The sequence below is a fragment of the Corapipo altera genome, unplaced genomic scaffold (assembly GCF_003945725.1).
Source record: "Corapipo altera isolate COAL_440 unplaced genomic scaffold, ASM394572v1 109, whole genome shotgun sequence".
Lineage (NCBI taxonomy): Eukaryota > Metazoa > Chordata > Aves > Passeriformes > Pipridae > Corapipo > Corapipo altera.
The window spans coordinates 127,044-152,561 of NW_020885038.1; the positions used below are offsets into that span (position 1 = coordinate 127,044).

The 25,518-nt window shown below is 40.6% G+C and overlaps 1 protein-coding gene across 4 annotated transcripts in view; it reads left to right on the forward strand.

Moving 5' to 3' along the window:
- The first annotated feature begins 57 nt into the window (after window positions 1-57).
- Window positions 58-25,518, forward strand: part of GLP2R (glucagon like peptide 2 receptor) — a 41,764-nt gene continuing 16,303 nt past the window's right edge. The window contains exons 1-8 of one of the 4 annotated variants that reach the window (XM_027668438.1): window positions 58-158; window positions 3,074-3,230; window positions 9,793-9,901; window positions 13,979-14,083; window positions 15,490-15,611; window positions 17,370-17,476; window positions 18,074-18,230; window positions 19,538-19,697. In XM_027668438.1, coding sequence (XP_027524239.1) covers window positions 3,126-3,230; window positions 9,793-9,901; window positions 13,979-14,083; window positions 15,490-15,611; window positions 17,370-17,476; window positions 18,074-18,230; window positions 19,538-19,697 — 865 coding nt within the window. In that variant the 5' untranslated portion in view covers window positions 58-158; window positions 3,074-3,125. Of the gene's footprint in view, window positions 159-3,069; window positions 3,231-9,792; window positions 9,902-13,978; window positions 14,084-15,489; window positions 15,612-17,369; window positions 17,477-18,073; window positions 18,231-19,537; window positions 19,698-25,518 lie in introns of all 4 variants that reach the window. The other 3 variants (XM_027668435.1, XM_027668436.1, XM_027668437.1) reach the window with 3 other exon arrangements.

The window sequence follows — 25,518 nt, forward strand, 5'->3', positions numbered from 1 at the left end:
TCTCATTTTTTCTGTGCATCTGCTCTCTCTGAAACAGCATTTCTTTTCTCTTCATCTAGGAAACATGTCCCACCTTGACATGTTATATATATATTTTTTTCTGACTGTTTGATGATGCAAATAAGTGATGCAAAGAACCAAAAGGAGCCGGAGTGTTGGTAAGTGACTTTCATTTTACAGCTGTAAAGTCAAAACACACACCATAGGGGAGAATGATACCACAGGACAGTGAAATTACATGTATATCTTTTAATGAAAATCTTTTGTATTTTTAAGACAACTCTACCCAAAGATGTCAGAGTTGGAGAAGCATGTGGCTAGATAAGTCCCCTCATGAAACTCAAAGGAACGGGATAAATTCCTGCTTTAGGTTGTTACAAAGAGCTCAGTTTATAGGGCTGACCAGCAACAGAGTGAAAGACCAAGCAGGTCTGGACTAAAAAGGCAGAGCAAATCTCACAACCCTGAAGCTAGATGTAGACTGAGCCAGGAGTTCTTATTTTCTACATATTTGTCTTACTGGATTTTCACAAGGATGTAACATTTGTGAACCACTGAATCCACTGAGCATTGACACTGCTTCTGGACAGCTTTATCAACTGCACAGCAAGTATGAGGGGAATGAAGGAGGGAAGTCCTTCTAAAAGTATTACATATTTATCTATTTTTCTATTCCTGTGAATAATCTGCATATGGCTGTATTCAAACATATTTTGAGACCTGTGAAACCACTGATACCTTCTGGTTGACAACTGCAGTCTAAGATGTTTCACGGAGACTATTTTCTGCTCATACCCTAGCAATGCTGGTACCACAACTTTCAAATCAATTCTTCATATAAGAATGCTCTCTATAATAGGAGAAATATATTGCACAAGCATGTATTGGTTAGTTCTGTCAAACTGCGAAAAAAGAAAGAAAATAAGAGAGGAGCAAATTCATTACCTGGACCCTCCTTCAAAGTGTTATATGCAGTAATTTTTGCCAAAGTTGAGAGGAAACAAGGGTGGGCAGCTGTGGTGAGCATTCAGCAGTATGACTTTCCTTGCTTACAGTGTTCTAGTAAAAATTGTAAACAGTAGCTCAGAAATTCAAACTTCAGCTCTGCCTTCTGTCTTTTCCATGTTCTAGGTGGTATTAGTGTCCTTACAATATACTGTGGGTCTCCTGCTCTGACCTAGTCCTGAGGAGCATTAATTCTAGACAGGGACCACAGAATTCCTTCATGGTTAAACTTCTGATGATTTTAAGAAGTGAGCATGCAAAAACCAACAACTCGTAGATGTCAATGACTAAAGAACAGACTCAGCTGCTGAGTGATAGCTGTCAGTGGAGAAAATGAGGGGACTTGCATGCTTGTATGCAAGCGATGCAGTGCAGTTCATGCCCTCACTGAATCACAGAATCATAGAACGTCCTGAGTTGGAAGGGACCCATAATTGCCAGGCCGCTGGAGTTGGCTGGATGCATTTCCACTGTGAAGAGCACTTCCACATCCCATGTCTAGGTACTCTTTTTTTTTACCACATTCAGACTTTATGTAAAGATGAGACATGGGTGTACATCACACCCTTCACCACTCCTGGATTCCTCCAGAAGAGAGTTTTTTTACATGTGTAGAGGAGGGAGTGGGGTCACCCTGACAGTCAGGTTGATGGGGTGTGCTGTAGGGTGTATCTGCCACACCGTTTGGGTTTAGCCTAGGTCTGTCTTTGAAAACTGAGCTCCTGCTGGCCTCCACAGCCCCAGGGTGACACCTCTGCCTGTTCTCCAGCTATGTTGCTCGCACCTCGAGGTCTTGGCCAACAGCAAGTTGAATATGAGTCAGCAGTGCCCTGAAGGTAGTGCCACATGAAGAGCCCAGAGGAACCTTATCAGGAGCTGCTGAGGGAGCTTGGGTTGTTCAGCCTGAAGGAGACTGAGGTCAAACCTCACTGGGGTCTGCAGCTTCCTCCTGAGGGGTAGCAGAGAGGCAGCTTCATCTCTGCTCTCTGTGCCAGTGACAGAACTGGAGGAAATGTCTGGAGCTGTGTCAGGGGAGGTTTAGGTAGGATATTAGGAAAAGGTTCTTCCCCCAGAGGGTGGTTGAGCACTGGAACAGGAAATGATCATGGTTCCAACCCTGCCAGAGCTCCAGAAGCATTTGGACAACACTTCTATGATTCTCTAATTCTGAAAAGGACACGAACTATCCTTCAATAGCCACAAGTTTCATTTCTCTTCGAAACAAATGACGCAACATCCTCTTGACTCTCCATATTCCCAACTCAAAACATGACAATTATAAACAAGACACTAAAATTATTGTATTATAAATTATTTTATTCTCTAAACCTACATAATGTATAGATTTATTAATGTATTCAGGATTTCTCTACAACTGGAAAAATTTTTTGAAAATTTAAGCTGAAATTCATTGTCAGTTTCTCCAACCTGGCGACTGAAGCTGTGAAGAAAACACTAAATGTCACAATAATTCTAGCAAAATTTTAACTGCTGGTCACAAATTTTTTTGCACATTTAGATTCTCCCTGATCCTGCACTGGCATATTTACAAAACATGACAGTTTGCACATTTGCACATTTGCAAAACATATTTGACAAAACATGATCAGAAAGCATAAACCCAGCTATTATTTAGCTGCTTTCTAACAGCCAACTAGAGTCAGCAAGCTTCCTACAAAAAGTTTTTCTTGTGTTCCAAGACATCTTTTAATGATTTCGTGAGATGTGTGTAAGTATACATGTGAATTTATGGAGCTGGATTTCATTCTGGCAAAACCACTGGCAAAATTCCCATGGAGCTTCAAGGGAACAGCATCAGCCCCTTAATGTTTTAATAGTTTTCTGACTTCTTATTGGCTAATGGACAAGCTACAGTAAGCAAAATTGCTGTGAAGTTTAAAGTAAGCTCTCTTTGCCTCTAATCAGAAAAAACGAAAACATAGTTGGAGTCTGGCAAACCTAGACAGTTTAGGACACTTCCTCACTTATTTGTAGAGAAGATTCACGGAACAGTGGCACTCATAAAAGAAGACCTTTTTTTTAATTTTTATTTTTTTGTACAAGACAGAGTGAAAAAATTGATCTACAGTAGAGTGAAATATTGGGACAAATTTAATAGAATGGGCGTGGTGACACTTTTTGGTCTTGATTCCAGCGTGGGACTCTGGACCAGAATATCTCCCACATCTGCCAGCTCTGTCATGATATTCTTTCTCGTGAAACAGGTAAGCTAATTCAATAATTAATAATGGAGAGTATGAAAGCAGATTTCTACCTCATAGCATTTTAACCTTCACAAACAGCATGTTTGTTTCAAAAATCCTTCTGACATAAGAACTTATTTTTATTACAAATTAGTCATGAGAAATGTTGGCTGCAAAGCTGTAGAGTTTTATATTAGAACTCAATTCTACTAGGTCGTTTACTACAATTTGCTTCTATTAATACTCATTCACACTGTGAATAAATTGTGTTTACAACCATTTATATAATCTCTTTTCCTACCAAGATTGATCAGTATCGAACTGTATTTGTTTTTCAGTTTTCCTACCAGATATCATTACTATTGTGAATCATGTTTATTTTCTACTGTTTTTACTCTGTTCTAAAACCAGCTTTGCTTTGTTTCTGGCACTACCTTTTAGCTTTTCTCTTGTATGAGGGGTGAGTATTGAATCTCCCATTTGTGAAATGTGGCGTTACTGGTTTCATTCAGCACCTCCCCCTCCTACAGAAGGCTAGTAAATCTGTATAGGAGTTCTACCTTTATTTCTTGTAGAGGTCCACTAAACTATTAATTTCCTTGTTTTTGTTTTTTTTTGCTAAATCTATAAAAAAAATCTGAATTTTTACTTCTTTCTTCTATATTGTCTTATAATTTGAAGAATTTTAGGTATTTAATGATAAAATATCTCAGTGTAATTAACTTCAAGGAAATTTTCAAGTAGGTTTTTAATAATCATTATTTATTAATATAAATCTTGATTTGAATAAATTTTCAAAATAATTAATAATATGTGGTAAATTTCAATTCAACAGAATAAAATTCATATATAGATATAGAGCTGATAACTGTGTTTCTAGCTGTTTTGTGAAGAAAAAACTACCAGGAAACACAACTTATTTTTTAAAAAAGAAAATATTCCTATTGCTTTTCTATAATTCAAATCTGGGGCTTCTCTGTTTGGAGCTTCTTTTTATAGAACTGAAACAACTCTTAGGCTTGTGAAACACCTCGGCCAAAGCACTGGTTCCATCAGTGTTAACAGAAAATCTCCCAAGTACTTGTGTGAGATCAAAACTTCACAAGACTATAAATCATAGTGAATTATTTTGTCATAGTGGTTCTTGGAACTTGTTTAAAGAAATATGTGCTATATTTCTTTATATTTTATTTCATAAGAAAGAAAAATTTAAAGGAATGAGAGTCATACATCACTATATCTGTATTTTCTAGCAAAGACTTCTATAAATATGAAAAATAATAAACCAGGACCATGGCTGAAAGAATAAGAAAATATTTAACCTTTTATTTCTGGTTTACACATACATTGAAGGATTTTTTTCTGTCCATTATAGCATAGTCTCAATAAACAGAAACATTTCATTTCTCCAGTAGCTTAGTACAAAAAATTAAAAGCATGAAATCCTGATTATACTGTGGTCACTTATGAAAAATTTAAATTTAAACCAGTCTGCAAATCATATATAATCCATTTCCTAAATGAAAGTTTCAGGCAGCACTTTCTGCTGCATCAAAAATATTTTTAAACAGAGGTGTCATCTTGGTGCAGTTTGTGGACTCTGAGCAAACTAAATAAATTGCTGATTTCTTTTGAGGTATGACCATCAGACTTAGTCATATTATCCAGACAGAGTTGCACTAGGGGCAAGTACTACTCATTAATGTTGTCCTGTACTCCTTCTCAACATCCTCTCTTGCATGTACAACTCCAGAAATGTCAATATTTCCCTGTACTGCAACATTTAGGACAGTAGGAAGAATTTCTTCACAGAAAGGGTGATTTGATTTTGGAATGGGTTGCCCAGGGAGTGGTGGAGTCACTGTCCGCAGAGGTGTTTAAGGAAAGATTGAATGTGGCACTCAGTGCCATGGTCTAGTTAACGTGGTGTTGTTTGGTCATAGGTTAGACTTGATCACCTCAGAGGTCTTTTCCAGCATAATTGATTCTCTGGTTCATTGATTTTCAACAGATGGTTCATGTAACTTCATTTCTACAGCTAAATACAAATTTTCAAAAAGTCCTGACATATATCCTCCAGCTGTGGCTCCTACAAGCAAAACATTGCATTAGGTTTATCATGGTGCATGCTCTGCCAAAGGATTCATGTTTCTCTGTGATCTAAATGACCCTTATTTTCCCCTGCCGTGTCCAGGGACACCTTCCACCAGACCAAGTCACTCTAAACCCCGTCCAACATGGCCTTAAACGCTTCCAGAGATGGGGCATTCACAGCTGCTATTGGAAACCTGTTCCATTCTGATTAGTAATTTAAATCTTTTATATGTTCTTCTAAGTATATTTAAAATTGATTTTTCAGATCAGCTGACAGCTCAACTTTTTTTTCAGCTGCAGCTCTGGTTTTACATAGACTTGATGTTTTTTCATGAGAAAGTTTCATGGTAGAAAACCAAGCAACTCACAGGTACTTACATCAGTAGTGACCAGGTATTGGTTATCTGACCATGCCTGCAGCTTAGAAGAAATGGACAATTCCATAAGGAAGTGATGTGGTTCATTTAGGCTTAAACTGCTCCTCACTGTGGTTGAGTGAACTTCTTCATGACTGTCTGTCAACCTTGTCTCCAGGAATGGAACCAAACAAGCAGTCATGTAGCAGTGAGGCTTTCTTTGTATTTCCTTGTCTGCTTAATGCATTTGTTTATCAGAAATTGAAGTGTTCTCCCTTAAACACTGTCTTAGAGTCCTGTCTCCAAATGCGTCATCTCCATGTCTCTGCCTCTTCAAATGAGGTTCACCGACCTATGAGTGTCTGAAAAATCTCCCATGGTTCCCAGCATTTTGAGGCCTGGATGACGGAAATGTCAAGATGCTTTTTATTTTGGAAACATGCATTCCTTTCTCATGGCTGTTGTAAATATTGTCTCCTTATCTTACGAGCCCATCAGAGGAAGAATAATTATAATCTTCCTACTCCCTGTAACTTAAGGTAGAATATCTGGAAATTAGCTGAGAGACTAAAAGCAGAGCACTGAGTGGGTAACATTTTACACAGTAAAAACATGCATGAAACAGTGATCCTAAGGAAGACCTAGCTCACAGTTTCCATTGTTCTTGTTTTGAAAGTAAATAAATATGGTTTTCTTTTCTTTCTTTAAAAAAAAACACTCCATAGGTTCAAAGGAACAAACACAGGTGAAGTTCACAGCCATACATTGTTCTGGTTATAAATCTCAGCCCTTAGCACATCACAAAGCTCAGACAAGTTCAGGACAACGATGCATGTGGGAAAGGCAGTTTCAAAAAAAAGGGTCTAGTCCTGACAAAAGGAAATTCACTTCTTCTGGAGAACAGAAAAGCATTCTTTTGGTAGAAGGATTGTTTTAGAAAACTTACATTTGGTTTGGTCACCAAAATTTACCGATTACAATTGGTAACATTTTAAATTTTCATTTCAATTTTCATTTTCGGTAACTTACAGTGACAGTGTTTTTTGACTGCTGGCCTGCCTCTGGCCTCTCAAAGCCCCGGTTTCAGGAGACCAGGGTGCTTATTGCACAGAGACTTCTTAGGCTGGTGTTCTTTTCCCTGGATAAAAAATGATCAAGTCATTGTGCTAATATTGGACTGTAAGCAGCATCTAAGATTATCCTTTCTCTGCTGCTTGGATCCTAATTGGGCATTTCTTCATCAACCCAAATTACCAAAATTATCAATTTTGCATTTAATTCTTCTATTTTTAGCTATTGCTTTTCTAAACAGTAATTATCAGCTATGGCCCTCTTAAAAACCTCTACAGTCAGTGTTGTATGATAAAGATGTTCCAGAAAATATGAATATCCATATATTTAGGGAGAGCATGTTAAAGTAGAGAGAGTCCCCTTGGGAAAACTGCAACCCTTACATTGCTAAAGGTGTATGCCACAGATGTCAACACCATCCTAAACACTTCAATCATTGTATATAAAATCATTCCTAAAATTTGTCTATAGCTGGGAAATTTTAATTTTTTTTTTAAGAGTATAGTAGATTTGATATTAGAACTAATTTTATCATTGGAGATAAATTTAATTTTTTTCCTCTCTGCTAGCAACTGTTGATTTACATCCCTGACTTCACCTTTTCATGCTAATGTCTAGGTCTCTTTCCTTTCTGCCTACAGGCTTCCCAGTGCTAAAGGGGTAACTCAAGCCAGCACATCCAAGCAGGGCTCCTAAGACTCTACTCTCAGTCCCTTTATCAATCAGCACTCTGTGGTCACAGAGCTATCCACATCTTATAAATGCTGCAACTCTCTCCCATGCAACATGCAAGAATTTGTCTGTCAAAGCAAGTGCCTGTTCAGACATCGATGTCCTTTTTTGCTTTACTTGCGGTCTCAGCCCATCTTCACCCAGAAAAGAAAAGGGTGGGTGATAGGCCCAGTATGACCTTGTGGGTTGAGGGTGGATTGCTCTTGCTTTTAGGAGCAGCTAAGCATGTTTGGACACAGAATATTCCAGAGCACAGTACAGGGTGAGCAGGCAAAGAGAAAGAGCCAGAGCAAGTGTTCTGGTTCCAGCCATGGTAGGGACCCAGAGGTTATTCCATGACACCTCACATCATTGCTGGGGGAGGGGGAAGGGACTCTCTTCCAGGGGGAAGAGAGTCAAGCAAATGTGGAGGAAGGACCGGTTTGGTACTGCCTGTTTTCAGGGGTTGATTTCCATGTGAGTAATTTCTTTTCTTGTACCCTCTATTCTTAGTACTGATGGTGTTGCTGTTCTCTTTCTTATCTCATTGCTATTTCCAGTAAATTGTTCTTATCTCAGCTTGTGATCTTTGCGTTTGTGCCTCCAATTGGAGAGGAGAGGGGAAGTGGCTCATGGTTTTATTGGGAGTATTAAACTGGAGAATACCATTCCTAAACCATGACAGCCTGGAGCCAGGAGCCTGCCAGCATAGGAGCAGCCAAGCAGTGGAGACTGCTCTTGTAATCACAGGATGGTGGCTTTCCAGAAGGGACTCAGTAGAGTCTGCTATCATTAGGCTGACTAAATCTGAAGTTAAGACTGTCTTCGAAGCTTCACTACTAAAAGGGAGATTTTTCTTGAGGTGCTTTTATTTCTATTCTTTCTAAACAGATCACATCAACGTCATATTCCAGATTAAACTGTCTTCAGAAATGTAGCTTTTCAGAATTTAAAAATTCTTGATCTCCTCTGGAAGAGGAAGACCAGACCGGAAGGTGTAGAAAAAACCAGTTTTGAAAATATCTAAAACATAGATATTACATAGTAATACTAGACATTATATATTGATATAAGGTATTAGATATAACATTAGATATTGAAAACATCTAAAACAAAAAAAAACCCAACCCCAGCAAAGCCCCCCAATCACGCAAAAACATCTCATCCTAAAAAAGAAAAAAACCCCAAACAAATAAAAAGGAAAATAAATGTACTTATAAAAGTTCAGAGCATAAGAAAATCCATTTGTGTGAGATGTTTTATATGGAGAAAATTTTGAAAAGGGGAAAAACAATTCTCCATTTTATTACATGGGTAATCTTGAGGGCAAAGACTCTTCTCACCTATGGACACAAGAGGAAAGCAAATTAGTGTCCTGTCCAGGTAAAAAAGGGCAGCATGGTGCAGATGAGAGAGTAAAACTAAGATTTACAAAAGTGTTTCTTAAAAAAAAAAAAGAGGAAAAGAAATATGTCTAGGGTACAATTGTGCAGCTGCTAGTGAAATAAGTGGTCTTTGAAATGCTGGACAGGAGTACAGAACACACCAGAGGAAAGGTGGTAGTAGTTAAATAACAAAGCTTATTCATTACTCTTATATTCTTTTTTTTTCTTTTTTTTTTTCTGTACTACTCAACCAGGTGTGCTTGATTTTCTTTAAAAAACTGTAAAAATAAACAGCCCTCAAAATTATCGTCAATCAGATTCCTACATTAAACTAGCAGAAACATAAATCCATGGCTGACCTTGGCATAAGTTAACTATAAAAAGACTAGAAAGACTGTGAAGTTAGTGAAGATCAACACATATTTTCTACAGTAGAGGAATGAAATGACAATATTTTTAGTGCACCCTCACAGTTCCTGGCAATTAAATGTCTATGTAGATCTTTCAAAAGGGACTTTACAGAAGTTGAAAAAAAAAATTGTGGTAATATAGCACTATGGCAACACATTACTTGTTTGGGCAGAGACAGTAAATGAAGAAATTTCAGTAATAGTGTGGTGAGGCCCTGGTACAGGTTGACCAGAGAAACTGTGGCTGCCCCATCCCTGGAAGGGTTCAAGGTCAGGTTGGATGGGGCTTGGAGCAATCTGGGATAGTGGAAGGTGCCCCTGCTCATGATGGGGGGCTGGAACTACATGATCTTTAATCTCCCTTCTAACCCCAAGCTTTCTGTGTTTCTGCGATTCTATAATTTCCAGAGAAGGAATGTCTGTCTTTATCTCCCTTTTTATCTACCCTCCACTGTCCTCTCTGTCCTCTTCTTTCCTCTTCTCTGACATTTCTTATAATGGAAAGAATCCTACCATTAAAGACCACAAGATTCTAACTGATTTTCCTCATGTACAGTATTTTCACTCCCAGGCCAAAGGATCTCTGCTGGAAAAAACCACTGCTGAATGGAATAAATATAAACAGGAATGCTTGAAAATGCTACAGGAATCAACTATAGATACTGGTAAGGAATTAAACCGCACAATAAAGAACTGTGTTAAGTAACATTAATGAATATGCAAATCATGAAATGGCTCTCTTATTCCTGAAACATTGTGGTGGGGGGAAACAGTTTTCCCCCTGCAGTTATAAAATGGTAAAACCCCAGGGGGTGGTGACCCTAGAAGTTTTGAAGTTTTAACCAATGAGCGCTTCTGCGAAATATAAACATATCACAACCAGAATGGAAGAGAAGGTAGTTGTAGAAGGGTAGCCATGTTCTGAGACCACGAGGAGAAAAGGGTAAGAGCCCCCCCGGGGGGGCTCTGGCCCCAGCCCCGGTTGGGGGCTGCAGAGACTCAGAACAGTGTTAGACTGGATTAAGTCTCTGTAGCTGAGCCGGGAGATGTTTCTCCACTGTGAACCGCAGCAAAAGATACTGAAAAGCGGTGGCAAAACAGCAGTGGACAGAGCGGTGGCAAAGAGCCAAGAGAGATAACACCAAGCAGCAAACAGCATGCTGCCATGGAAGACACAGAACTGTCAGAGAGAGAGAGAGGAAGACTAAGCTCTACACAGAGTTTTTGGGGGTAAGAACTGAACCAGACCCCCCAAAACCCTTTCGAGACCCCTCTTAAGTTGGGGTGGTGGACTCCTACTGGATGGAAGTCCTAAAATGCAACCTGCAGCACCGGAGAGAGAGGAGCTGAGAAGCTCAAAGTGTCCTGGAAGGCTGGACCGGGATGGAGAAGGAATGCAGAGGGGGTTGACCTTGGCCCCCCCCCCTCACTGCTGCTGCCAAGCTAAACTGGCAGCCTGAGACAGAGCACAGCAGCTCTGGTAGAACTCTTGAGGCAAAGGCTTCCAACTGAAAGCTACCCGAGATGTTCTGACTCAGGGGTGAATCCCCTGAGGAAGGGACCTTCATGGGGGTCTTACACCCCATGATGTGACCGTGGTGAAGCGCGTTTTGTCCCTGCTATGGAGCTCACAGAAGAGAAGACCCTTGTTTGAAGATGACGGGCTGAGGGGCTTGGATACCCCTCGTGAGTACTGGCAGAGACCCAGTCGCAGCTGCTGCATGCATGAGAAGAAGAAAGCCTGCTGCCTTACGGACTACTGCTCTGAAAGTGGAAAAGGGATCTTTCCTTCTTCCCTCCTGGACTTTTATTTGGAGGGGAGAAGAGATTTGATCCATTGTAAATACTTATGTCATGGTGGAGATAATTAAGATTGTATATAATGTATTGTAGTATTTATTTGTACAGTCATTTCAATATATTCCCTTTCCCCCATTTGAGTCTCATGTGATGTCTGGAAAAATCATCTCTCACTGGGTTGAGATGTGGGAGGGGGCTAGGACTAAGGAACTGGATTTTGGAGCTCTCAAACCATGACAAACATATTAGGTTCCTACACATAAAATCAGGTCATATAAAGAAAGGAAACACTGAGCAGATGATGCCACTGTGGTGTGTCATTGAGTGCCTGATCCAGAGGTATCTGTTAGCCATTTTTTGTAAGAACCTGGTAAGACCAGTTTTCACTTCCTGTTTCAACCTGAGAGAAAGTCAAACCCGATTCCTGGAAACTATGCCAACCACAGGAGAACAGAGCACCCAGGGAAAAGAATATGTCTCCCATTTCTATACTTTGAAACCTGAGCCATGGCAAAAAAGGACTCAAAACACTTGGGACATGACAGAGGACAGAGTCTGTTTTCTGCCTGGTCAAGGCAGTTGAGGAGCTGCTGCCTTCTCACAGGACTGCCTGTGCATTTTGGGACACAGCCATTAGGATGATAAGCTGAGATACAGAACCAGGTTTCCCCATGTTTGCTTGACACAAACATTAGCTTTATGTCCCTTGTTTATTCTCTTGTGTCTATGGCTCTTGGATTCTTGGATAAAGAGCAGTAAGCTTCAGAGGACAGCGTCTTGTCCTGAGTCCACATCTCCCAACTTTGGTTAGGTGCTCAAAGTTTTATGCTGTTTGGCAAAAGGGGATTTTATAATCTGTCATTATTTCACTCTGCTCATGTGTAAACTCTGCTCAGTAGAGTATAAACTTGGCTCAGCTAGATGTTTTGTCTTAAAGAAAAGATAGCAAGGGTTTGGTTACAGTAGTTGGAGAAGTCCAAGAAGCAACTGGGAGAGAGGTGATTGCAGTTCACCAAGGAAAGATTAAAAGTGAATCTGGCTATAGGCAGGTATTGAAAGCACCCTCACCAAATTTGATGGGGACTCCAAACGAGGAGGTGAGGTGGATGTGTCAGAAGTCAGTCATCTGCGGAAAATAGGACAGAAAACACAGAAAGGTCAGAGAAAGAAGCTTGCATAAGTTACACACTATGTGACTACAGTCAAAGAGGCAAGAAAGTGGTGAGGACTGCAGAGACGACAAGTGTTTTTCTGAAAAGCAAGGGAAGCAAAGCACAGATCAGCTCAGCCAGTACACATGCAGTATGGCTTACAACTAACGCTGACAGGAAAGAAAGAGAAAGAATAGTGAGCAGCTAGAGATCAATGACCAGTGGTGACATTAGTGTGCAGAAACCCTCAACATGATGCAAAAGAAGAGTATGTTCTCCCGCGAAGGCAGAGAATGGTGTCTTTGGTGGCAATTAGAACTAAACCAGATGACCCTGGCAAGATATTAGAGGGAAGTAGTTTGTAGTAGGTGATGAAGAGAACTATGGGGACTCAGAACTTCAGTTTTCATGAAATCAAAAAAAAAAAGGTATTTTTCTGGCAGCCTACCCAATCTACACTTGAACAAACCTTGATCAGAAATTGGGGAAAGGAATAACGAAAAGGCAGCTGTAAATGTTAACAGCTACACAGGTCATAACACAGATGGTGCCACACATGTTGAACCTCAAAGATAGAATGGAATTTGTAAGAATGCACATACTGTGCTCTGTGTTTGAGCAGAAACACCCCCAAAAGATGCTAGTGAGATAGCACTATCTCACTAGCTATCTCACTACAGTGTTGCTCCCTGTATTCTTCTTCCCACATAAGTTTCTCAAAGTATTGCTAAGCAAAGCAGGATATACTCTTCTAGCTTAGGATGGGCAAACCCATTAAAGCTAAGAGAGAAGAATTTCAGTGTATCCCAAAAAGAAAGACACTAAGGAAACCATTAATGCATTTTATTTTTTGTTACTGTCACCTGATTGCACTGTTTCAATTCTGCATTATCAAATGTTTTATATTTACCTTAAGTCCTGTGAGTGATATGATACCTATGAATCTTAAAACTGAGTTAGTCTGAGATATTACCAAATAAGAGATATTACCCAAAGACTAAGAGAAGTCACTGTGAGAAGCTGGCAGAGGTCTGAGTTAAGAACAGTTGTCACAGGGTTCAGGAAAGGTGAAATATCTTCCATTTACCAGTCTGCTGCATGTGCCAAAACCAATGAGTGATAGCATGCCTGGAATCTGACTGTTATATTTGGACCACAGAGGCCTCAGGATCATAGTCTTGTAAAATCACAGACACATAGAACTTCCTGAGTTGGAAGGGACCCACAAGGATCATCCCATCCAACCCCTGGCCCTGCCCATGACACCCCAACAATCCCACGATCTTCCTGAGAGCATTGTCCAAATGCTCCTTGAACTCTGACAGCCTTGGGGCTGTGCCCACTGCCCTGGGGAGCCTGGTCAGTGCCCCACCACCCTCTGGGGGAAGAACCTTTTGCAGAGATCCCACCTGACCCTACCCTGACACAGCTCCAGCCATTCCCTCAGGTGCTGTCACTGGTCACAGAGATCAGAGATAAGTGCCTGCCCCTCCACTGCCTCTTTCGAGGAAGTTACAGACCACAGTGAGGTCTGACCTCAGTATCTGTGAAGTGCAATACCCTTATCTCCTAGTAAAGTGTGTAAAACCTGCAGCTGTTGTGTGGATCCAAGAAAGAAAGGCAGCAGCTGTTTCTGCCCTGGGCATGGAGCACTGCGCAGTGAATGCACGATGTTTATCTGCTACATCTTGTTACTCTGGAGTAGCTTGCAGGTTACCTGGAACAGCACACAATGGTTTGTCCGTTGTCTGGACAGCTTTTTGTAAAACTTGTATTTGCTTCTCTCCCCAGGAATACATTGCAATGGGACATTTGATCAGTTTGTTTGCTGGCCTTACTCACCCCCAGGAAATGTCTCTGTTCCTTGTCCTTCATATTTGCCATGGTTGGAAAATGGTAATGTGAAAGTGGTAACTTGTCTTCAAGTTTGTGCTGGGAATCCAGCTAAAGGACAGGTGATGCTTGTCTACCTTGTCCCAGTGTCCTCTGAATTGTCTGAGTGCTCTCTTGGCTCTTTCTACCCCTTTTCTGAATTGAGGCACAAAATCATTGCTGATGTTTATTTGCTCTTTTTTTCCATTTGTGCTTGCCACATCTCCATATTGTCTGCTCTAAAGCAACATTTGCAAGGTCACGTAAAGATATTGTCAGGACTTTATTGACAGTAACAGATCAGGGACTCAGCTTCTGAAGTTCAACTTCTGGGGTCCCCACTGACCCCCAGACATGAAGTTCTCTCCCAGAAAACTGTAAGAGCCAAACCAAGCAGCAGACCAAGCAGTCAGCCCTCCAGTAGTATATAGCACACCAACAGCAAGTGGTGTGGTGAACAAACAAGCCTTCCAAGTAGCGTTTTCCTGGCAGGAGTGGAAAAGGGAAGGGAAAAATAAAAACATCTTCAGAAGCGAAATTGTTGAAGAACAAACAACATTACGTTTCTCCTAAAGAAATGAAAGGGCATTCCTACTACCACAGACCAGCATTTGTGAATCCTGCCACACAGCCTTTCTTAGCTGCATTTCTAATACCACTTGGAGGGACCAATTCCGCCTGAGTTTTTTAACACTTGGGAGACTACTATAGGCTGCTTATCTCAGCTTTCTCGAGCTCACACCACACATAGTTTGTTCTTTAATATCATTTGTTCCTTTTTATGCTGATAAGCAGAAAGAGACCAAGCTTCTATCTAATCTTCCAAACAACTGCTTCTGCCAACAATTTAGAACAGATCCAGCTCTTCACAATAAACACGAAAACATCTTCCCTCCATGTAACAGAGACTCTTTTTTCTCTTTTTTTGTCTGAATTTCCATAAAAACTAGGACAATGCAGTGAAAGCCAAGAAAGATTCACCAGTTCACTGCAGGTGCTGAAGGGGCCCCATAGCACAGAACTGAAACACCACCCTGCAACACTTGCCATACCAGGTGTTACTGGGAAAGATCATTCCCTAATCAAATTCTCCTACAGTTTTGACTGCATAACCTGGGCAATGAATTACCCATATTTGATGGAGCTTAGGAGCTTAATGAGGAAAAAGAATAAAGTGAGATTTAGGCTTTTTTTTTTTTTTGGATGTAGTAACTGTGTGGGGTTGTTTGTAAAAATCAGGTACATTCTGGGAATTTATTTCTACTAGATTACATTCCTACTTTGTCCTATGTAAATATGGAAAATATATTGTCAAAGACAAAAGGCTTTTTTGAGTGGGGGTGGTGGTACAAGGAAGAAATCTTTCCAACGTGTATGAAAAATGAAATCTTTATTTTGATATTTCTGACTAAACCTCTGTTTACTTTCAGGAAGCATAGGACATGTATACAGAGTCTGCTTGGATGAAGGGATTTGGCAAACAAGGGAAAATTCCACAGACATTTGGCGGGATAGTTCAGAATGTTCTGAGAAAAATCATTTCAAAAAAAAAGTAAGTATGTTTTATATTATGGTTGAATACTTTAATCTTCTTAATCCCTTCTTGAGTAACTGACAAAACATTTCCACTGAATACCTGCAATGAATGTTCAAATTTCATTTAAATTACCAAATGGAAAGCTGTTATTTTATTTAGAAGCAGCAGAAGAGGAAATATTAAGGAAGGGGATTCCTGCTTTAGATGCCACAAATTATTTTCTGTTCAGAGTCTAGTGTTCACATATGCTGTTTTTTCCTAATAAAATAGAAAAAGACTACAACCTGTCAAGCAAATAACTTAAATGCAAACATCCCATCATCTCCACAAATCATAGTAGTCTATCAAGTTCAGACAACTTCCCTCCTGAGCCCTTCAACATTTAATAAGCCTTTTAACACTTAATGAGCCATTAATTGGTCATTTCAAGTTTAACTGGTCAGAGACTGGAGGATTCTCTCTAGTGCTGACGCCTTCCATCCTGTATTTTCCGTATTGCATCAACCTGAGAGCTGGACTTTGTCAACAGAGGGGAAACTTCTTTTCCCATGGAATTCAGCTTAGCTGATGTAAAAATTAGTCTTTTAGGTGAGCACTGTTATTTTTTACTTTATTGGATGAGTGCTGTTTATTACTTTATCGAGTAACATTGCTTTATTGATTAGTAATGAAACACTATTAGTTCAGTATCTCCAGGCACTACCACTACTAAGTTTTTCATAAGCTCTTTATATAGTGAGTACATGAATTTATAAACTTTCAGTTTATTTAGTGACTAATGGCTGGAAATCTCCTGCAGCCACACTGCTCTCCCAGGTCATTTTCACCCTCTTCGAGAGGCCCAGCTCACAAGCATAAAATTATTAAGGCCAACTACTAGCAGAAAGACAGTGCTAAAATCCCTGGTGCTGAGAAGGAAAACAAGAAAAACAGCAAACTCACTGAGGAAAAGACACAGGTTCCAAGAAAATCTCTGCAGGCCAGATATGGATTATGAAAATCACATATATCTTACATTCCCTCTGCAGAGAAACTTTCATTGAGCTAGAAAAGGAGTATGAATAGTTGAGAGGTAGACATAAGCAGCTAAAATGGAAAAACCGAGCAAAAAAAAAGTTAAATGAAGCAAATTGGAAGGAAATTTGTGGTGCAGGGCCAGGAGCTGAACTTGGAATCCTTGTGGGTACCTTTCAGCTCAGGATGTTCTATGATAATCTACGAAAATGCAAGTGCTTTCCTTCCTCCTCTGGGGTCTTATTTGTCACTTGAAGACGTTCTATACAACTCCAATTTAATAATTTTTATTTTTTTCTTTGAACTCAAGGCTGAAGTCAGACTATTTCAATATCTCTAGACAGAGCTAACTCTCAAAATTGTACAGCACAACTGATCTATAACTGTGTCTCCAGGCCACACACAGAGTAAGCGTACTTGTGTGTGCAGGTTGAGTGTGTTGATCTCTGCAACTGTCAACCCACCAGGATCTGTTTGGTGCATGGAATCATGGCAATGAGTAGCTGTGATTCAGACTATGAATGGTGTTTGTGCAGGAGAAATTTGAAATGAGTCTGAGAGTGCTTTTGAATTTAAAAAGAAACTAAGGCTGGCTGCAGATGTCTCTGTCATACACTGGTTTCACAAGGCAGTGCAGAGGGCAGGCACAAGAACTCTACCCTGGCTCCTTGCAACTCGAAGGTGAACATGAAAGTTTCTGAGCTGTGTTTGTGATCTGCCCACCTGCCTAGATAACATATTTTTCTTCTTTGTTTCTAGGAAGAAGAACATAAACTACTTACCACATTACAGCTGTTATACACTATAGGATATTACTTTTCTCTGATCTCACTTTTATTAGCTCTGCTTATACTTTCTTTACTCAGGTTAGTACAAATTTACATGTATTTTAGAAGTACAGACTCCTGTACACACGTTCTCCTTTTTATGTAGTCAAATGTATGACTTAGATTGCAATGCTTGGGTACATTCCAGCCTTCCAGTACCTAAAGGGGTTACAAAAAATGCTGGGAAGGGACTTCGGACAAGGGCATGGAGTGACAGGAAAAGGCTTTAAGATGAAGAGGGTATATTTAGACCAGATATTAGGAAGAAATTTCTGTGAGGCCGTGGCACAGGTCATCCACAGAAACTGTGGTCTCCCCATCCCTGGAAGTGTTCAAGGTCAGGTCGGACAGGCCTTGGAGCAAACTGTTCTAGTGGAAAGTGTACCTGACCATGGCAGGGGGTGGAATGAGAAGGAGATTATGGTGCCTTCCAACCCAAACTATTCTGTGATTCTATGTAAATAACTTGTGTTTTCCTTATAAGCAATACAAAAGCAATTCCTAAGCAAAATCCATTCATGACAACAATATGAATACAACAGCTGTTTTGCTACTTTTTTTGTTGATTTTTTAAAATTTTATTTCTGCAAATTAAATATATTCCACAGGATTCATACATTATTTTTTCTCCCACAGAAAACTTCACTGCACAAGAAACTACATCCATATGAATTTATTTGCATCTTTTATCTTGCGTGCCACAGCAGTTCTTATAAAAGACACTGTATACTACAATATTTACTCAAAGAGACCAAATGATGAAACTGGATGGATACTATACCTCAGTCCAGAGGTAATGAGTTATTTCATAGTTAATAATAAATATGTGTTGCTAGTGGCCATAACAGTTACAGTTTTGGAAATTTGCCATCATCAGGTTTTGAGGTATTTGTTGATCGAACTTAGGATGTTGAAATTTTGCTGATAAAATTTGGCGTAATCAAGATAAAATTCTGATTTGACAAATTGTAATAGATTGATTTTATAGGAAGGCTCTTATAGAAATAACATATTAATGGAGTGCTATATTTAGAAAGAGACACCTAAGTAAAACAACTCACACCTGCAACTTTCAGGAAGAAATCTCAGTATTTATTTGGCACCTATTTAACACCACATTTATTCACTCCTCTTATACATAGCATAAAGCAGTGCACACAAATCTTGCTTTTCTGACAATAGTAATTGTAGTGGTTTAGGAATGGTATTCCCCAACTTGGTGTTCACTAAAACACCACGTGCCGCTCGCTCACTCTCCCCATCCCCCTACGGTGGGAAGGACAGGAGAATTAGAGACACAAAAGGCAGAGATCGCAGGTTGAGAAAAGAACAATTTACTGGAAGAAGCAATGAGATAATAAAATGAACAGTAACATCCACAATACCAATGACAGAGGTAGGCAAATGATTCACACCAATCACTCACCATGTGGAACTGATGCCACCTGACTGCTCACCCAGCAAACTGGAAAAATGCAACTGCCCTGCGCAGGACTGGGGTGGGATTGAAAACCCTGAGGTCCTGCCGTACATCTCCTGACTGCTGCAAAAGTTACACCTGTCTGGCTGGAACCAGGACAGTATCACACAGTGTATTTCTTCCCTGTGAGGGTGGTGAGGTCCTGGCACAGGGTGCTCAGAGAAGCTGTGGCTGCCCCATCCCTGGAAGTGTCCAAGGCCAGGTTGGATGGGGCTTGGAGCAACCTGGTCTATTGGAAGGTGTCCCTGTCCGTGGTCGGGGGGTGGAACTGGATGATCTTTAATGTCCCTTCCAACCCAAACCATTCTGTGGTTCTGTGATTTTCTATGAAACAGCACTAAGAGAGAGAAAAACAGTATAAAGGTTTTTCTGTACTAGGAAAATGTATTAATTTTCTTACATTTGTCTAGAAAATGGAATAACAACACCTCATTTGTGACCACTGTGAATAAATTATACTTGTAGGATGTTGTAAGAATAAAGCTTGCCCACATCAACAAGCAAAATTAACTGCAAGATGTTAATGGTGACTATTATTTTAATAACTCATCAGTAAAAATTCTGATATGCGGATTATGACACCTATATTTACAATGATTCCTGATCTCTCATTCCTACAGATTGTAATAATTTGCAGGACTGCCCAGTTTTTCATGCATTACTTTGTTGGGGCAAATTACTTTTGGCTATTAGTAGAAGGAATTTATCTGCACACATTATTGATAACTGTGGTACTCTCTGAAAGACGACTTCTGCAGACATACATTGTGATAGGATGGGGTAAGTCCTTAACTGTTTCTAAGTACTTGATTATGTGATGCTTTGTTGAGTCAGTGGAGGATATTTCATAAAGAAGAAAGTAAAATCTGAACTCTGTTAGTTTTGAAGCCAGCAATTGTAAATGCCAGTAGTGGTACATTCATGGCAGCTCAGCTGGACCTGCGCGTAGAGGGCTTAGCAAAATTGGTTCATAAGAAAACAGGAGCCTGGTGGGCAGAACAAGAAGAAATTTTACTATATTTGACTGTATATTCTGTCGTCACTGAATATTATGGTACCACCAGCAACTTCATTTCCTTTTTTTGTATTAGAGCATCTACATAACAAAAAATGTCAAAACATAAGCAATTTTCTTTTAAATGTTCCCCTTCCCACCTCACCTGAAAGTTCTACAGTGTGCTTTAAGATAGAGGACAATCTGAAACACTGCATGAGTCAGGTATTACATTTCAGGCATTTTTAATGAAATAAAGACAATGTAATGTTAGTTACAAGCATTTAAAGTATTTTGTATATACTATGTCCTGTAGTCTGACAATTTTTTATTTTTTTTTTTTGCTTACTCAGTGAGTGTAATTCTGTATCTTGCCTGGACAAAGGAGAAAATCAAGGTTTCCCAATTACAGATAATCATCTAAAAGCTACATGTACAACTTGCTGGCCTTTGAAAGTTTAAAATTATGATTAAAAATGTCCTTTTAAACAGTATCTAAGTTTGTTGCAAGAGCTATTGTTTCAAATCTGGGGGCCTGAGCTAAGAAGTAGGATAGAAGGATTTGCCGTAAGAAGTTCTGACTATAAAACTTTTATCAATGTATGATTTTATAAGATGGTTCACTGTCACTCCTGGAGTGCATGCTTCGCAGCGCTGCGGCCCCGGCCTGGCCCCGTGCGTGTGCGCAAGGCCCGACCCTGGGCACGGAAAGGAGCAAGAGAGTGGGAGCTTCGCTGGTGCGGACAGTGCCATCGTGGGACATGAGATGGGGAGCCTCGGAGCACACAGAGGAGAAGGACAACTCTAAACCCGGGCAGATGGAGCTCGCTTAGCCCTGTAAGGCCATCCATCTAAGAGAAGGTCACTCTAATTAAACCTATGTCCTGAGGACCTCACTGCCACCGCCCAAGCTTGCTTGGCCCTGGCAGATGAACCTTAGGATTAAAGAGTGGGTTCAGTTCAATGCATGCTGCGTCTCACCTAAAAAATCCATTGCGCAGGCTTGAAGGCCTTACTCGCATTTGCAAAGCCCTGTAGCGACATCTTCTACAAATGCAGTCACACAAAGATCAAAAGACAAAGGCATACACCTGCCTCCAAAGGTGCACCCGAATTAACTCTAGCATGCTGGAACATCAGAACCATGCTCGATTCAGCAGATAGCGGATGTCCTGAGTGTCGCTCTGCCCTAACTGCCCATGAACTGTCACGTCTCAATATCGACATTGCTGCTTTCAGCGAAGTTCGCCTTCACGAGGAAGACAGCCTTAGAGAATGTGATGCCAGTTACACACTCTTTTGGTCAGGTAAGCCCAGAACCAAAAGGCATCTCTCAGGAGTCGGCTTCATGATCAAAACCTCTATTGTTCCTAAACTCAAAAATCTGCCAACAGGTCATTCTGACCAAATTATCTCCCTACATCTTCCACTACACAACAAGCAACACGTTGTCCTCTTTAGTATATATACCCCAACTCTCCAAGCTGACCCTGCTGAAAAAGATAAATTTTACACTGACCTGCGCCGCCTTACCCAGAAGGTTCCTGCAGATGATAAGATCATTATCCTTGGTGATTTCAACGCCAGAGTAGGTAAGAACCTTGAAGCCTGGAAAGGAATATTAGGCAAGCATGGTGTTGGAAGCTGCAACAGTAATGGTCGCCTTCTGCTAGAATTCTGTGTGGAGCAACAGCTCACCATCACTAATACTATCTTTCAGCAGAAAAATAGTCTGAAGACAACCTGGATGCATACCAGATCCAAACATTGGCACCTCATCAATTATGTCTTGGTGTGTCGGAGGGATGTCCGCGAAGTCCACCACACCCGTGTGATGCCCAGCGCTGAATGCCAAACAGACCATCGGCTGGTGCACTATAAACTTAACCTCAATCTTAAATTCAAACCTAAAAGGGGCAAGTTAACAATGTCCAGTCAGCCACAGTGAGAAACAAATTCCAGGTTAATCTTCAAACTAGGCTCAAAAACCATTCCATGGATTCTACAGACACGTCTCCTAAAACACTTTGGCACCATATTAAAAACAGCATCGTGCTGTTTTTAATAACAGTCCTCTGTAGAAACCTTAGGGTTCTCCCTCAAGAAGAACAAGGAATGGTTCAATGAAAACAATCAAGAGATCCAAGATTTGTTGAGGAAGAATAGAACCGCCCACAAGCACACCTTGCACTGCCATCGTGGTACGTAAGAAAAGCAGCCTTTCGCCTTGCATGCAGCAAGCTCCAACAGAAACTCCGTGACATCCAGAACAAGTGGTGGATCAATCTTGCTGAAAAAACACAATTATGCGCAGACACGGGTGATCACAGAGGATTCTATGAAGCCCTGAAAACAGCATACGGGCCTACATACCAAGCCCAAAGTCCTCTACTCAGCGCTGATGGTCAAACACTTCTGACAGATAAAACCTCCATTCTGAATTGATGGTCTGAACACTTTCAGACTCTTTTCAGTACTAGCCGTGTAGTCCAAGACTCAGCTATTCAGTCCATCACACAACAACCGGTGAAGTATGAATTGGATACTGCCCCCACGTTAGGAGAAACACTTAAGGCCATACAGCAGGTGAAAATCGGCAAGGCAACTGGGGTTGGTGGAATTCCACCTGAAGTCTGGAAACATGGGGGCCAAGCACTCCATGCTAAATTTCACGAGTTTGTACTGCGCTGTTGGGAACTAGGCGAACTACCATCAGACCTTTGTGATGCAGTCATCATCACCTTATATAAGAAGAAAGGAGTTAAATCAGACTGTTCAAATTACCGTGGTATTACTCTGCTCTCCATTGCTGGCAAAATCCTGGCAAGAATACTCTTGAACAGACTAATACCCGCCATAGCAGAAGGAATTCTACCTGAAAGCCAATGTGGTTTCAGAGCCAACAGGAGTACCACAGACATGGTGTTTGTTCTCAGACAACTGCAAGAGAAGTGTAGGGAACAGAACAAAGGTCTCTATGTAACCTTTGTTGATCTCACCAAGGCTTTCGATACTGTGAGCAGGAAAGGTCTATGGCAGATTTTGGAACACTTAGGATGTCCCCCCAAGTTCCTTAAAATGATCATCTCACTCCATGAGGATCAACATGGCCAAGTCAGATATGGCAATGTACTTTCTGAGCCCTTTCTAATAACCAATGGTGTGAAACAAGGCTGCGTTCTCGCTCCTACCCTATTCACAATCTTTTTCAGCAGGATGCTCCAAAGGGCCACAGCAGACCTCGATGATCAGGACGGTATCTACATTCGATACCGTACTGATGGAAGCCTTTTCAACCTAAGGCGACTGAAGGCCCACACCAAGACCTTAAACCATCCTGTCCGGGAGCTGCTTTATGCTGAAGACGCGGCCCTCGTCACTCACACAGAAACAACCCTGCAGCGTTTAACATCCTGCTTTGCAGACACTGCTGAGCTCTTTGGGCTGGAAGTCAGTTTAAAGAAGACAGAAGTTCTCTATCAACCAGCACCTCAGGAAGTCTTCCATCATCCCCATATCACCATTGGTAAATCAGAGCTCAAATCAGTTCAGCTGTTTAATTACTTAGGCAACCTCATCTCCTTGAATGGTAAGACTGACGGGGAGATAGACAACAGGTTAGCAAAGGCATACAGTACCTTCAGACAGCTTCATAAAAGAGTTTGGCGAAATAAACACTTGAAGAAAAGTACCAAGATCAGTGTTGACAAAGCCATCGTGCTGCCTACTCTTTTATATGGTTCCGAATCATGGGTCATCTACCGCCACCACCTGCGACTCCTAGAACGCTTCCATCAACGCTACCTCCGTACAATCCTAAACATCCACTGGTCAGATTATGTGACCAATACATCTTTTCTAGAACACGCAGCAGTCACAAGCATTGAAGCCATGTTACTGAGAACACAGCTGCGCTGGGCAGGGCATGTCTCAAGGATGAAGGACCAACCGCTGCCTCCCTAAGATCTTGCTTTATGGTGAACTTACCACTGGCTGCCGCATGAGAGGAGCCCCAAAGAGAAGATACAAGGACTCCCTGAAACAACATCTCAGCCCTGGCCATATTGATCAACATAACTGATCTACTCTGGCCTCCAGTCGGGAGGTCTGGAGACACACCATCTGTAACGCTGCTGCTTCCTTTGAGAACGCATGCAGGATCACCCTTGAGGAGAAATGACAACGCAGAAAGAATTGTGCCCTGCAGAATTTACCGCCTAAGGAGTCCTTCTGCTGTGCCTTTTGCAGCCGGACATGCCTGTCTTATACTGGCCTTTTTAGCCACCAGCACGCTTGTAGCAAACGTGGGTAAACCCCTTCCCAAATCTTCGTTCGCGAAGCCTGGCCATGATGATGATCACTGTCACTACATCTGTGTCTATTAAACTGTGCTGAAAAAAGTAAAACTGTGTGTCCAGGACTGTGGGACTGTAGTGTACAGCACACTTAAAAAAAAGGAAAAGTGATTTTTAAAAGAATGGTGGATAATTTTTCAGTTGTAAATAAACTATTCCATATTTACTGTACTGTACTTCTTGCTAAAATTATCTAATAAATTGAGGTCTGATTTTAAAGAGGTGTTCAAACTCAAATGTAAATTGATGAAGTTGAAATTATTGAAATTTTAATCATTAAGTTGGAATGCTACAACACTTAAATATTTGAAGGAAATTTTTGGTTATTGTTATCAAGGCTGTGACAGTCTCTCTGTCACTTTGGCAGTCATTCACGCCATTTAGTTTCAGTTATCTAAAAGCTGTACTGAGCTTGCTTTGCAAAAATCACAGGGAATGAAGACAGGTGATTTTACTACTCTTTGATGTCTACTTTATGCCTTGAATTTTAAATTGAAAATTGGATAGCATCTAAATCAAGCTGCTGCAGAAATTTCTAGAATTAAGTAAATTTGAGATAAGGTCATTTTTATGCTCTTCTAATATGACCTTTTATTAATAAAGAACCATTGTAGAAAAATGTCAGTGCTTAAGGCAAGATTTGAAACAGAACTTCAAGCATCCAAATAACCACATAGGGTGAAACCTCAGCGAAACAGTTGCAAAATCATGACATATAGTTATAAGTGAACATAAAACTTATAGTTGGCATTGTGTCAATTTTTCCTTTTGTTAACAATTAGAACACTTCTGCTTTTTTCTCCTTGTTTTGCAGTTTTAAATCCAAAAAAAGATTTTATTTAGCTGCCTGTAACAATAGAAGAGCTCTAACAGACTGTTAGCACCTCATGCCTCTTAGTTCTTCAAAGACCAACTAAAAACTAGCTTAGTTAGCTTCTTAACCAGAAGTTAAGAAACTCAGGTTGTTTTAGTGAGGCCGATGAGAAGTGAAGGAGTTCTGAGGTTCCGATGACAGAGTCCTCACTGCTGAGCACCATCACAATTGAATAAAGTGGAAAAGTTGAGAGGACAGAAGGAGGATTAGACAGAGGTGTTTGCAATGGGAGCATACACTTTTTCAGAAATGTCAATCCATGTATACAGAGCAAATGCTGCAACCTTGGGAAAGGCTTAAAAAAAAGGTTGATCTATTGATTAAATCAAAATTATTTCATTGTATATCATAAGCTGACATTTTGACGTCACATGAGAA